This window comes from Lepisosteus oculatus, chromosome 17 (assembly GCF_040954835.1).
Source record: "Lepisosteus oculatus isolate fLepOcu1 chromosome 17, fLepOcu1.hap2, whole genome shotgun sequence".
Classification (NCBI taxonomy): Eukaryota; Metazoa; Chordata; class Actinopteri; order Semionotiformes; family Lepisosteidae; genus Lepisosteus; species Lepisosteus oculatus.
In genome coordinates, this window is record NC_090712.1 from 8,289,721 (window position 1) to 8,304,251 (window position 14,531).

The 14,531-nt window shown below is 36.0% G+C and overlaps 1 protein-coding gene across 4 annotated transcripts in view; it reads left to right on the forward strand.

Moving 5' to 3' along the window:
- Positions 1–14,531, forward strand: part of LOC107079342 (uncharacterized) — a 42,172-nt gene that overhangs the window by 10,377 nt on the left and 17,264 nt on the right. For all 4 annotated transcript variants that reach the window (XM_069179986.1, XM_015362695.2, XM_069179985.1 and 1 more), the window contains one exon: positions 4,355–4,452. In XM_069179986.1, coding sequence (XP_069036087.1) covers positions 4,355–4,452 — 98 coding nt within the window. The remainder of the gene's footprint in view (positions 1–4,354; positions 4,453–14,531) is intronic.

Sequence of the window (14,531 nt, forward strand, 5' to 3'; positions counted from 1 at the left end):
CCTCATTATCATCTCACGTTATGGAGTTCTGACGGAAGGTGTACCGGAAATTTGGGAGAGAGGTTGGATCTCAACCTTGCACACTTCCGCTCGTCTATGTATGTGAGTCTTGCACCCAGGACTCCATTCCGCGCGTCTCCCTCACATCTCCCCCACCCCCCAGTGAACACCCCTGCAGCAGGCTCCCTTCTGCAGCTCAGGAGGGAAGGTTTGGACAGCTTATTCAGCCTTGGAAAGGTTGCCTTTCCCTTAGCTAGGGGAGGGAGCTACTTTATACAGTATATTTGTCTCTCTGGTGCATTCAATGGCATCTAACCAAAACCAAAGTACTGAAATATTGGTTGTATTACTTGAGAAAAAACATAATTTGATACAGTAGGTTGATACAGAGTTAGAGAAACAGTTGCAGGTAGGATAATGAAATGTAATTCCATAACTGGAGACATCTCGGTATGCTCTGAAAAAAAAAGTCAAATGTGCTCTCCTTAAATTAAAAACCTGTTTTTTTATTTTTTACCGGCTCTGGAAAACAGTCTTGACAGTGAAAAGACTTCAACCAGAGAGTGTGAAGTGCAAACAAAATGGATGCCAGCTAGACTGTTCCTTAAGTGTTTATCTTTCTGGACAGGCCTTTTTTCTCAACGAGCAAACATGCTCAGTTACAGAAAGAGATGTTTGCACAAGATGTTCTGTCATGGAAAACACTTCATTCTTTGGGTCTGCAATGGTCAGCATGACAGACGGTCTTTGTAATTAACTTACCCTCCTTTTGATCTGACTAAGCTACAGTACATTTCTATTTAGGAAAATGATAAACACGATCTGAAGTGTTTGAACATGTTAACAGCGTAATGTGAGTTTGCCCTTCAATCTCACAGGGAGCTCCTCGTAAAGGTTATTGTTGTCTGTTGGTTTCCCGTTTTCTTTTTTTTGGCTGTTGTAGCCATGTACAGTATGCTTAAAAACTGAAGATCTTACCCCGCAAGCACTGAATATTTTATGCTTGATTCTGTTAGAGCTCTTGAATGACAGGATAAGCTTAGCTATTTTCAGATGTGATGTGAGCAGTCTCCAGCCATGCAGTAAAATAGTTTATTTGTTATTATTAATTTATGTAGCTATTGCTTTTATCCAAAGCACATTAATGCTACCAAATTCCTAATGCAAGAAATTGTATATGGCTAACAAAGTGATCTTGTCTTATGTACTGTATACAGTATATTCTATAACTTATTTTATTTATGTAAATATTATTGATATGTTTTGGTAATAATTCACACAATTGGGTTTGCTGGAGGGTAAAGTACCCTACTTAGGAGCTCATCATCAGTGTCCTTTGAATGACAGGCCTCCACTATTGCACACATTACTGTGTCAAAAAAGTAAACAATGGTTTTACCTAAACCTATGTTATAATACAGTACATGATCAATCAGAATCTAGTAGATTATCATTATTATTCTGTATTTTTTTAATAAAAAAGGTTAAAAAATTACTGTTTTCACACTCTCATGCTACATGTGATAGCTAGAATACATTTTCATGAAAAATCCTTCAACACCTCCTGTAGTACTTGTACAATTTTCACTCTCTCCAAACTCACACAGATATTGTGCTTTTCATTAATATGGATACATATGTGACATGTGGTATATGAAAGTCTATTTTAACCCTGCAGTGTATAATTGCTGTAACATTCTTTTCTATTAAGGCATTATATATCACTTTCATATAATGTATAATCTATACAAAAAGGAAAACATGCAGCTGTTTTAATGAAATAAAGTAATCAATTCTACGCTCTCTATTGTGCTTGTTTTAACATTTTATCAGCCTTTCCATCCAATTTAATTGTGGTTGCTTCTGGCTCTCGCGTATCATATACGTAAATGTACTGTATATGGTATTGCTTGTTGTATATTTATGTTTAGATAGTTTCGTTGTTTCAGGGGAGCTTCTCTTAAGGGGAGCTACATACTGAGAAACCATTCACAACCTGAGGCTATTTCTCTCTAAAACAGTTTCTTTATTGTTTTAGAGAGAGATGCTCTACGGGTGGATCAATAAATCATGCTTATTCAGAGGCATAAATAGAAAAAACATGTTTGTTATGTACACTTTTTTGTTTCCTGATGGCACTTTTATCCCTGTTTGATTTTATGTATTTGTATTATTTTAATAGATTATGGAATCATTAGGTTGTTTTTTTTCTGTTGTTACATGGCGAAACTGTACTCAGCCTTAGCGACAGTGGCAAGACTGCTGTGCCTTGTGAGTTTCGTAGCAACTAAAAATTAAATTGGTAGCTAATGGAAGAAATGTAATGCAGCTGTTCTGAAATAGTGGTTTAAAAGTATCAAGGTGGTATCTTTGGTTCAGTGAAGTCTCTGGCAATTGATTTTTATCTTGAGGAAGAACACAGAGCTGTCCTTGATGGATCTTCTACAGAGTGAAAAGATTTGAGCTTGATTCTGATTTTGATTAGAAAATAAATCATGCAGGATTTCCTCAGTGTTATTATAGCTTTGCTTTAATAAATGATCTCTCTTACTCATTTGTCAATATGAGCATCGCATTAGTGCTGATGTTGTTACAGGTACTGAGGGCAGCTGCTTCTTCTATTCAAAACTGCACTTACAGTACATGCGATGCCTGGTCAAAATATATCTGCCCTAATGGGTTTTCAAACAAACTGCACAGTCTTGGGTTTTTGCTATTGCTTTTGTTCTCAAAGCAGGATTTTTACATTAAAAACATTGACAATTCTATTGAAGAAATGTTGGACATCTTGTCCTTCAAATCTGATTATTTAGTTTAGAAATTTCTGAAATAAAAAGCTTTCATGTACACAGTATACAATATTTAAACTCATATTGTTGTGTGGCATAAAGTAACTGGCACAGACACAGAGGAATGAAGAATTTGATGTTGCAGAACATATATACTTTTGTTGTTCTCCTATATTGTAGGGAAAATGTAAAGGAGCATAAGATTTGTTTTATCCCTGTCTTCTACATTTACAGTTTCATAAGTAGCTTCTACAAGGACTCTGTTTCCCATTTTGTATCTGCACTGCTTATGTTTTTGCTACCTTAATGTGATGCTCTGCACATTTATACATCAAACATTACCTTCCAGTCTCAAGATTTTCTTTAATATTCTTTGTAGCTACAACAGTGTTTGCTTATTCTCGTATTTTTGCATCATTTGTAAACTTAATTACCATGGATATGAAACACTGCTGGCCATTTTCAGAGAAAGAAAAAAGATTGAAACTGTACTTTTGGCGACTTCTTTGCTTGGTTATTATTAAGCATACAAAATATGTTTAATCTTTCATGTTGTTTTCCTTTTATCCAGATTGGTTTCCAGAACAAAGTGTGACATCACACCCCCTATATAAACACTGCTACATGATTTCCTTGTGTTGCTATTTCACCTCTCACAGTTACCACTATGCATCAGGAAGAAAAAACAGGAAGGTGTGACCTTCACTTCCCTTTTAGAAATAAATCACCAAACGTTTTTACCAAAAGGAAAAATACATTTCTTTCCTAACACTGCTAAGCATTGAGTTGCACAAAACAAACTGTCACAAAACACATCCAAGAAAAATGACTTACTGTGTGTAGGTAGGGTGATATTTCAAAAGGAGCACAGTGTTAAATTTGAAATGCACTGGAATGTATTGGGAACAGCCAATGGAAACAACAATGTGTAACTGTCAGATAACAAGACAAAATTGTCTGTGAAACAGTTAGTGCTGCTCTTCATTCTAACCCTTTTTATGATTCTATTTGGAAACATCATCCACTGAAAATGTGCAAAAAGAGAGCATTGTTTATGTAGATTCAGAAATAGCCCGTTTAATTAATCCATAGACAAGGTACAGTAAAATATGTTCATATATTGTGCAGCTTTGTAAAATACATTATGCTTTACAGTATATTTGGGATATTTCATTTTATTTTCCTTTTCACCATGTAAACAGATAAACCCCACCCAAGTGTTTCTAATGAAGTAAATACATCTCTCTTCAACTAAATTATTAGTGGAACAATTTTAACCTTTTTAATCTTGATGAGTCCATCATTTCAGGATGATGTACTGGCTTAGGAAACCACAGTAAAGAGTGAACAAAATCTAATAGTGCTACACATTTCTCACAGCTTTAGTCCCCTTTTTTATTTTTCTAAGAGTACTGTTTTTTATTGATATTTGAGGCGTGCATGATTTTAAGAAAAGTATTAAAAGAATGAAAAACCAAGGTTTGATTTTAGATGTTGCTGTAAACCCTAAGGAACCACTGATAATGATATACACTCATACATTTTTATCATCCTTTTCCCAACAGCCAAAGGTGAAGTCTGTCATTGGGGAAGAAGAATTGCCTCCATTCAGCCTGACCAAGAAGGCTCTCCCAACAACAGAGGAGCTGCGAAAACTGACAAGGTAATACATTATAAACCTGAGCAGTTTTTAAAGCGGCTTACTATCAGAATACAACAGCAAATATTGATACGATGGCTCCAAGGTCATTGCATTGTGAAGGATCTTGCTTGTTGTCAGATGAATTTGACAACCTTTTGATTATAAGTATTTTAAAATGCTTTCTCAAAAAAATTAACAGTTCATTTTTTTAGCTGTTTTCTTTTTTTTTGTTCTTTAGTTTTATTTATGTTTATTTAGTTTTCTTTATGCTTGTATACAAAGTCTGCACAAATTCTATTTATGTATAGCCTCTGCTGACCTAATTTTGAATGTCCCATTAAAAAACAGGACTGGAAGAAGTTCATGTTCTTGTTTCACTGGTCTGTATTTTCACACATAGTTAACAACCACAAACAGAATTTCTACAAAAACAAGGTTGCTGTGTGGGATGTTGTAAGTGCTGCCCTGAGGAGGAGACATCAAACTGAAAACACAATGTTAATTGAAAATCCCTCAACACTGTTTGTAGGTGTAAGGGTTTTAACCTCAAAGTTCTGGCTAAATTCTACTTTGAACTTGTTCACTCTGACCTACCAAAAGATCCCCCTTACTTCAGCTGCTGCAGCAATTACTCACTTCTCTGCCTCATCTGCAGTATATTGTGGCAGCTGGTGCATAATGGTTCCTGGAATTGGGTGGTGAATGAGAAAGGTTCACTCCTATATACAAAGAACTTTGTGATCCTTCAGTAAAGCTCTACACAAATACGATTATGTAAAACTAATTATAATTCTTAATGCAGAAGCTCTTGGAAAGGTATTTACAATGTTCTGTGTACTTGGAAGCATGTGATAACAAGTACCAGACTAAAGAAGAGAACCAAGACTTTTTTAAAAAAGGAGAAATAGAACATTTCCAATTATTTGCCATTCATACCGGTACAAATGGAATCTTGAGAGCTTTTCTTCATTTGCTTGTCACTTGCAGTCTGAAGCAAAATTCTATACAATATGCTTCTAAATAAAGAGATGTTTTGACTACATTGAAGCTCCCCATATCTTTCTGGTTAATATATATACTTTCTACAATATCACCTGTAAACATTGAAATTAGTGATAACTGTTCATTGCTGACCTGGAGTGGGTCTGCATTTTGTTGCATTGTAAAAAAACACTGATGTCAAATGGACTCTTTTTTTCCCTTGTTCCTACTTCTCTTCATAATGACATCTTCTTCATTACTTCAATTTGTTTTATTTTCAGAACAGAAAAAAGAATTTCAAGTTAACAAGGTTTTTCTAAACGTATGCAGAATGATCAACTAAAATTATTTGTTTCCTTTCCTTCTGACACTTATTTAGAGTTACAGCACAAAGGTTCTTAATGCAATACAAATGGTCTGGCGGGGGAGGGGTGTCAAACAGATGATGTGTTCACACATTTGTAACCCTGAATAACAGCTGCGTTGGATAATGTGCATTAAGGTGCCTTTTGAAAATTAAAAAAAAATCCACTGAAGATATGAAAAGCCAAAGTAAAGATGCAAATACCTTTGTGTTTATCATATTGACTACACCACTAATAAACCAGTAAGGAAGGAGATGATGATCAGCTTGCTGTTGACAGCTGAACTAAATGTAAAGTAAAAGGAAGCCTATTTGTGAAGCGACTCTAAGGCTAGAGACCAAAGTGTTTTTCTTGTTAAGCAGTGATAGTAAATGGAGCGGTGTTTCATCAGAGTAGTGCTAGTATATCTCTACGGCACATTAGACACAGCTTGCTAAATGGAAGGTAAATAACTCTTCAGATTTGTAGCTGCAGCTGCTGGCCTAGAAATCCGTCTTTGTGATGTTCGTATTAATGAATGGAATGAACTGAATTAGAGACCAAGGAAAACCTTCAGCAACAGCCCCCTCAGGAGATCATAGCTAAGCTAAAGCTAAGCTCTAGGCAGGGATTTCAAGCTGAGAACTTTTTTCGTTGAAAGCAAACTATACAGAACTTTTTCATTAGATTTGTCTTGTATTAAATGCTTCATAATTAAGCCCTTTGTCCAATTATAGTAGTCTGTAACTGAGAGTTTATTTCAGATTTATAGTTAACAGTTTCATTGCACTTTTGTGACCCTCCATGTTTCCTGTACTGTTAAAATTGAAGACCAATGCCATTTAATATCTGCTGACTGAGTTGGGAGGAAGGAGCAGCCATTAACAGCATGGGCGGCTGTCACACATGAGCAAACTCAATGCATGTCACCACTCCAGCTGGAATTCCCTTAGCTTGGGAGAGCAAAGAGGCACGCTGCCATGAAATCACAACTGTATGAATCATTAATGAATTTCTGTTATAGTATAAAAATAGTGTGACCATGAACTGTATCATCAAATGTGGAATTGAAGTAGGAAATACTACTGAACTTGGATTGCCTTGTATTGAATTGCCTTGAGCATCAAATACTAAATGATAAAATAGCACATACTGTAATAGAATTATGAGTGTGAAAAACAAGCCCATAGCTTATTTATCCATACATTTTTAACTGCTTCATCTAATTCAGGTTTGTGGGGAAACTGGAGTCCCCTGCACAGGGAGCCAGTGTGATAATATGAAAGGTTGCAGAGCACACACAGATACACACACGGTCACACCTAGGCCAGTCTTTCTCAGAAGCCAATTAGCCTTCCAGTTCTGTACTGTATGTCTTTGGAATGTGAGAGGAAAGCAGAGCATCTGGTGGAAATACAAACAAGTGAGTGCTTCTGGAAAATAAAAAAACAGCATATCACTTGTACTAATAAACTCTTCCTCCATCTCCTCTGTCTCTTCCTATGCTCCTTAAACTAAACTAAAAGACCCTTGCCTGGCACCCCAAAGTGTCACAATACCCCAATACCCCTTTGAGAGGATGTACTGTAAATGTGCAGGGGATTTTGTGAAGACATTTCAGAGCATGTGGTGATAACAGCCAATGACATTTCCTTTATTTTTCTGGTTACTTATTTCAATTTGCCTGCCTGAGCCTTCTTGGTCCAGGGTATGTAGCATTGCCTTACAGTGTTGGGGTCACTAGCTTGTCACTCTGATGTAATTCAGAACACTTCTGACAAGCTGGAATGTCACCTGTGTGCATGCTCATACAATCAGGCCTCATCTTCCAATCCAGTGTCAGAGCACAATGAATAGGGTCAACTGCTTCATGTCCTCTTGTAGTTCACAGAAGCTGAGTGAGATGACAGAAGATATATTATGATCACAAGAATCCTGTGACTTCTATAAAAAGGCATTGAAGGTCAAAGAGTAATTTATCCCTGCCAGATACAGTTACCATCAAGTTTTGTTTTCTGGGGGCATTTACACAATGTTAATATTGTCATAATCTGGTTATACAGACTTTACTGAATCTCCTGAGAATGTGTTTAGAGGCAGAAGCTGTACTTAATGCTGATGAGGTGGCTGCATAAAGGAACAGCTATTTTGTAATGAAAGCATTATCAGCTGTAGCCTATGGTAATAGTAATCTTTCTTTTAATAGTAATCTTTTCTTAATTCTTTGATATGTTCGTGGGGTCTGAGAATAATCACCACAGCCATTGTGTGCAGAATACTATAGTAAACCTTTGTACAGTATACTGGTAATTAAAGTGGTTATGATGTGGTATGATTTGTCACCGTAATTACAACTTCTGATGAAAAATAAAAGATGGCCTATTTTCACAGGCATCTGCCAGATTATCATCAGGTATGATTAGTGCAGGTCTCTAAAAAGGGTAAAAAAATTCAAACGTTTATTGTGACATGCAGCTGAATGTCAAAAGCCATGGGTGTTAGTCATGCTTGTCTTCTCTAAAGCTGGAAACCATCAGCAAGCATAAATGCTCCTGTGTTTAAATGTCACCCCTGCTCATGGATTTCTTCCAAGTAAGAAGCAAAAAAAAAGTAATAGTTAGTCATTTCCATGGGTTATATCAACTGATATGGTACATTACAGCTAAGAATTGCCTTTTTCTGTAACAATCACACAAAATTGCAGGCAGTATGGTGTTGTGGTGGTTAGCATAGCCTTTACATTGCCTCATGGTATTTGAGTCCTGTATTTGATTCTAGCCTGAAAAACATTCTACAGTATATGGCCAAATGGGTTTTTGCTGGAAGCTCCAATTTCCACTCGCAGTCCACAGATATGCTGTCTAGGTTGGTTATCCTTGTGTGAGTATGTGTGCTCATACGGCAATGGACTTACAATGGAATTGTAAATTGTTTACATTGTCTCCTGTGCCTTGTTCTTGTTTCTCTGTCAAATCATTCTCCAGCTTTCCCTTAGTGGACTTAGCTGTTATTGAAAATTTCCAAATGCATTTATGTGCTTAAAAACCTCATTTAAAATGGAGAACAGGAGGCAGTTCCTAACCAGAGAGCTGTGGATGAATAAAATGATGTATTCATAGTGTTGAATCTGACACCTTGGCTTCTTTCAAGAAACAGCTGCGGGAGATCCTTGGATCGATCAGCTACTGCCTACCAAAAGTGATAGGCAGAATAACCTTTCTGTTCTTATGCATGTATGTTCATCTTAAAGAATTGCAAACCACTTTACTTTATGTGCAGCCCTACATTATGCACTAGCAGTGCCACATCATGGAAGATCAGGTAGAGGTAAATTCATGTTGAACGTTAGATAGGAAAGATTGTGCAAGCCGTAATAGAACTTAACCAGTAAACGTCTGCTTTTCTGAAAAATGACCTGAGAAGTTTAAAGGCCAAGTAGTCTGGACCTCAGTCTAATCTCTCCAGGAGATGGCACCTCCTTCAGTGCCACGTCCCTGGACACCATATTGAAGTATTGTTTGAAAATTCTTGTCCAGAAGAAAGAGTGCCACCTATAGGTCCACTAGTCCAATATTGCTTCTCACATGATGAGAAGTGATAAATTATCACTCCTTGGTGTGTTGGAATCAATCTACTTTTTGGAATGGAATATACAGTATGTTGCTCAGACCTACTAACCATAATAAAATGCATGAACCTAAGGAAGGCAGTTATAGGGAAATAAAACATATTTTCTGAAATGTTCTAATACCCCTGTGTCTATTGGGGTATGCACTGAAGGTGGAGAAAAATCAGGAAAACATTTAAAGGAGCAAAATATAAAAAGGACAATCAATGAAGTCCCACAGGTGTTGTAGGAATATTGACAGTATATTTAATTGTAACACACCTTAAATCTTTGAATCAGCCTGTTGATTTACTTGATTGGTTAAAATAATGATTCCCATAAGTTTTAATCAATTGGGGAAAAGCAAAACCTGCAAGGCTTTGGCCCTTTAAACTGTGTTGATGCCCTGCATGAGGTTATGAGTTTGGATGTTTCTCTTTCATAACTAAGACTTTCATATAGGTCATTCTCTACAAGGATATAAACCAATAAGAAAAAATCTTGGACACCTAGGACTAATTCCACTATGTCAGAAATGAATCTGTGGAAGTGTCTTAATATATATATATATTCAAAGAGGAAGGTTTGTTTAAGTGCATTGTTTAAAGCATATTGCAAATATTAGTAATACTATATATTTTCACAGAGATACATCTTTCATATTATCAATTCATCCTCTCATTTATTTAATACTGTATATTCAGATCTGTGTGGCAGTTTGGCAATCATACTTTTCTAAGAAGGCCCCAAATCGCTTTCTTGCCATTAAGGTCTGTACCTTACAACAAACATGAAATTCCACACTGAAATTAAGAACCTATGACGCTTAAATGAAAAACCACAGCAATGAGCAGTGGGATTCTAGTTCTACAGATAGATGAGTTACTGTATGTGATTTGTTTTCCCTTACGTATGACTGAATAACTCTTAAGTTGAAGCTGCTGCATTGTGAAGTTACAATTTATATATTGTTTTATTGCTTTGTTTTATTGTAGGAACCATTATCTCGTGAGAATCGGATTTATACCTGCTTCTGACTAACCGGCATGTTTTTCTAATATTATATTACACCTTCTAACTTTGGGTAATGTGAAATGAGCTTTGCTCCAACAGTTAGTTAGGGCAATTGTTAGAATTAAAGTTGACTTACTTCCATTTTAGCTGAAGCACAAACGTTTGTATAATTGCTGCCTGGGCCCACTGTACCAAAAAAAACACTCTGTAAAGTCTCTCAAAACCATGGTTCAAATATATGATGAAAATGCTAATTAAACCTTTATGAGGGACCTTATCGAAATCTTTCAGGCAATTTTAATATATCATGGTATACTGTATGTCTCAGTGTTATAAGCTAAGTTATTCTTGCTATTTAAATACGACTTTCCATCAATTAATCTATGATGGCTGTATTCTAAAATGCCATTGTTTTGTAAGTATTCTTCTAATTTAGCTTTAACTATAATTTCCATAATATTAGCAGTGATTGGTCTATAGTTTCCTGATTCAGTTTTTCCCCCATCTCAGTTTTATTTTGGTTGACAGGTTGCCTTATATGCTGTATTTTCTACTGGTCTGTGCAGAAGGTCACAAAGAGAGGAAGCATTATGCGGTATACATACTGTACAGTAAAGATCATTCAGACTCTCTAATTGATTACCATGTCTGTTTTCTTCTTTTGTATGTCCACTGCAAGCACTAACCACCTGCAGAATTTGCCATGTGCATACTATTTTATGCTGACCATTGCTATTTCATAATTGCATCCAAAAATGCATCCAAAATTCCAAGATTTCTAGAACCTTATAGATAAACATATAAGCTTATGTGAAAGACTGAGGATCTGTAAATGAGTTCTATTGCTACAAATGTGAGTCTTTTATTGTTTTATTTGCATACACTGTTAAAAATGTAAAAGTGTACATATTTTTGTAGCTGTGTGTTTGTAAAGCAAATGGGAATTCAGTTTTTAGCTTATCTCAGACCAGGCTGAGGCTGATGTGTTCCTTTTCCTGCAGCAAAGCCTCAGAAGAAGTGCTCTCAGTGTTTCCCAGGGATCCCCTATTATTTATGTGAAGACTCTACAGTGCAGTTTATAGATTGGTCAAGCTGGTTAAGCTTAATGGGCACTTTATTGATTGAATTGTGTATACCGACTCACAGAAGAGAAATTAGTTATGATTAGAGTTACCAGTTTCTTGGATTATTTAGAATTCAAAAGATGAAGTTTCCAACTATCACCAGCGTGACCCGATGATACACTGTACCAACCTGGAAGCATAGGTTACCAGGCAGGAGAAAGAGCACATGACAGCTCTGTTTCTGGACAGGATGCTAGTCCATTGCAGAATTATAGAGAAAGGAATAATTAAAAACAGTCAATCAAACCTCACCAGAATGTCTTTAGGAACTGGGAGGGAGAAAACCTGTGCAGATATGTGGAGAGAATGCAATCATACACTTGAGCAGTGAGGCAGCAAAACATTATTGTTTCCAAACTTGATGAACAATGTGACTACAAAGAGAGTCACTGGAGAAGCAGAATCTCTTCTGGCTCATGATCTCAGAAACAACGCTTTTCTAGGAAGCACTTGTAGGGATGCAAGGATTCACAGCACAATCCAATGAAGGTTTGAGATGAGCTTAATTGTAATGAAAATGGCGACTTCTGGAGAACACTGAAGGAGATACACATGACATGTATTTCCCACAGTGCCCAGAATTGCAACAGTTTTACAGTCGTGTTATTACCATGTGGTTTAAGAGTCCACATTCCACTTATGGCCCACTGGCTATTCTTAAACATATTGTCCCGCCTTTCAGCTATTTCTGTGGTGTCACGTACAAGAGTAGTGTCTGTTCTAAAATTCTCTAAAGCCAGGTCAGGAGAACTGGTCAATGACCCCAGGCCAGAGCCTGATATCTACACACTTTACGCTTCTGTCATAGATAGTGCACAACAGTCCATTTTACGTTCAATTAAATTGTGAGTGAATGGGGGATAAGGATTTTTTTTAATAACAAAGATTAAAAAAAACATTTCCCTAACTTAAAGGTACACTCAAGATTTGTCTTTGAAGGGTTACTTGACTTATGATGTTTTGTATGGTGAACTTTTTAATTTTAGGATTTAACACTACATAGCGCTAAACCTATGACATCACCCTATGAAGTGTCAAATTATACCAAGCGTTTCAATGAATTACAACAAAAATAATCAACGTCCCTGAATTTGAAGTTTCAAATATTAAAAACACTTGTTAATTTCACTGTATCCAAAGCTTAAAAAACAATTTATGTATGCTTTTTTTATTAATCTGACATCTCTAGTGTAGTTGTTATTGCCCTATTGCCTCATACATCTTCTGTGTTTTGCATCATTAGCTTATGCAGTATTATCTTTATTTTAATTTCTTGGCATATATTCAAATATTTCAATAACTATAGTTCTATAATCATTGAATCATGATTAAATATATACTAAACTGGCAACCTAGAATTTGATTCAGACTAAATAAATTTAAATGCTTACATGCCACAAAAGTCTCTGTCTTAATCATGATGTACATACAATACAATATATAAGAAAATATAATGTTATTCCAGATACAATCTTATTACTGTATACTATGCAGCTTATTATACAGTATATGGCTGGGCTGTCACAGCGTGAATTAGTGTGGTGCTTGAATTTCAGAATAGCATGCTAAGCAGATGTCAGAAACCTTCTGTATCATTTCTGTATCTAATGGGATTTCAGTGAAAGGCTATCTTTGTAACTTGATTTTCACACATTTTGTTGTGCTAAATCAGAGGGAGCTGTTAATCCATGAACAATCCATGAACAGTTTCTCCATGACAATTGAGAAAGAGCAGCCTGTAAGCAAACTAGGCCTTTAAAGGTTAGTACGGTAATTCTGAATGTATTGAAAACGGACAGTTGTTAAAAAGCTTATTTAGCCAGGCAAACAATGGTGCTATTTGTCTTTCCATAGCTACATACTGTGTGAGACAAAGCAGAGCTGGCTTATAGGGGTATATGTTAGCCTCTGAACCATGTCTACAAAGTTTATAAGTGGTATCCCACTTTAAATTAGAGACACCTCAGAAGTCTAGTGTATGGCTCTTTGAATGCTGTCCAGATATAGTTTTTGATACTGAAACATGCACAAATACCTGTGTAGTAGTAATGCTATCAACTGAAATACAAGCACTGTCTTAAGGGAGCCTTCCTGGATAGAAGGTGTGAACTTGAAATACTCCAGACTGCTCCAATAACGTAATCTTAACTTTCATTTAAATAAAACAATCTTTCCTTGTGTTTATGACAATTTGAACTTTTTACTTGTATACTCACAGCTGCCTACTTTTTACATTTATTTTCCCTACAAGGTTAAAAAACTCATTAAGAAACTGCCAAGTAAAATGAAAATAAAAGTAACTGAACTGCTGTATTTAGTCAGCTTTAATAAGCTATGATCACCTTTAATTGGCAGAAATTCACCATTAATTTTATGCTATAAAATAAAACAATATAATGTAATGAAAATGCTGAGGAAAGAGGAAATGATCGGGTGGTCATGCAGGGCCTAGTTTGTGAAAGTTATATTAAAATAGTGATTACCTGACTGGTGAGCATTACTGAGCGCAATCAAATTAATTTTAAAGCCCCTGAACTTTAAAGGTACATAATGCACTCCTCTGCTCCAATACCCAGTTCACTTCCCAAATAATCACTTTTTATTTTTAGAGCTTCATTGTTCCACTGACGTCAGTTACACATCCACTGTATGTCTAATCTTCAAATAACAAAGAATTTGACTCCAAGCATATCCAATGCTTTTTTCTCCTTGGGCTTTTTCCCTCTTTTCATTTCTGCTGTAATGATGCGTGCACTGCTCTTAAAAATAAATATCCTTCTAAAGAGCTTATTTGCATTACTTCAAATGCTTCTTAAGAGACATGTTCATACCTTTCTGTTTAAAAAAAATATTTGCTTTTCTAATGGAGTCTGTTGTTTGCCAGCTCAGGTGCTGCTTTATTAAAGAATAAATGCTGACATATGTGCGGAAGAACTGAGATACCATTAACATTAGCACTAATCTAATTTTAAAATGGAAAGTATTGCAATCTAGTGCATGGCGTTAACTGTTGTTGTAAAGCCTTTCCTT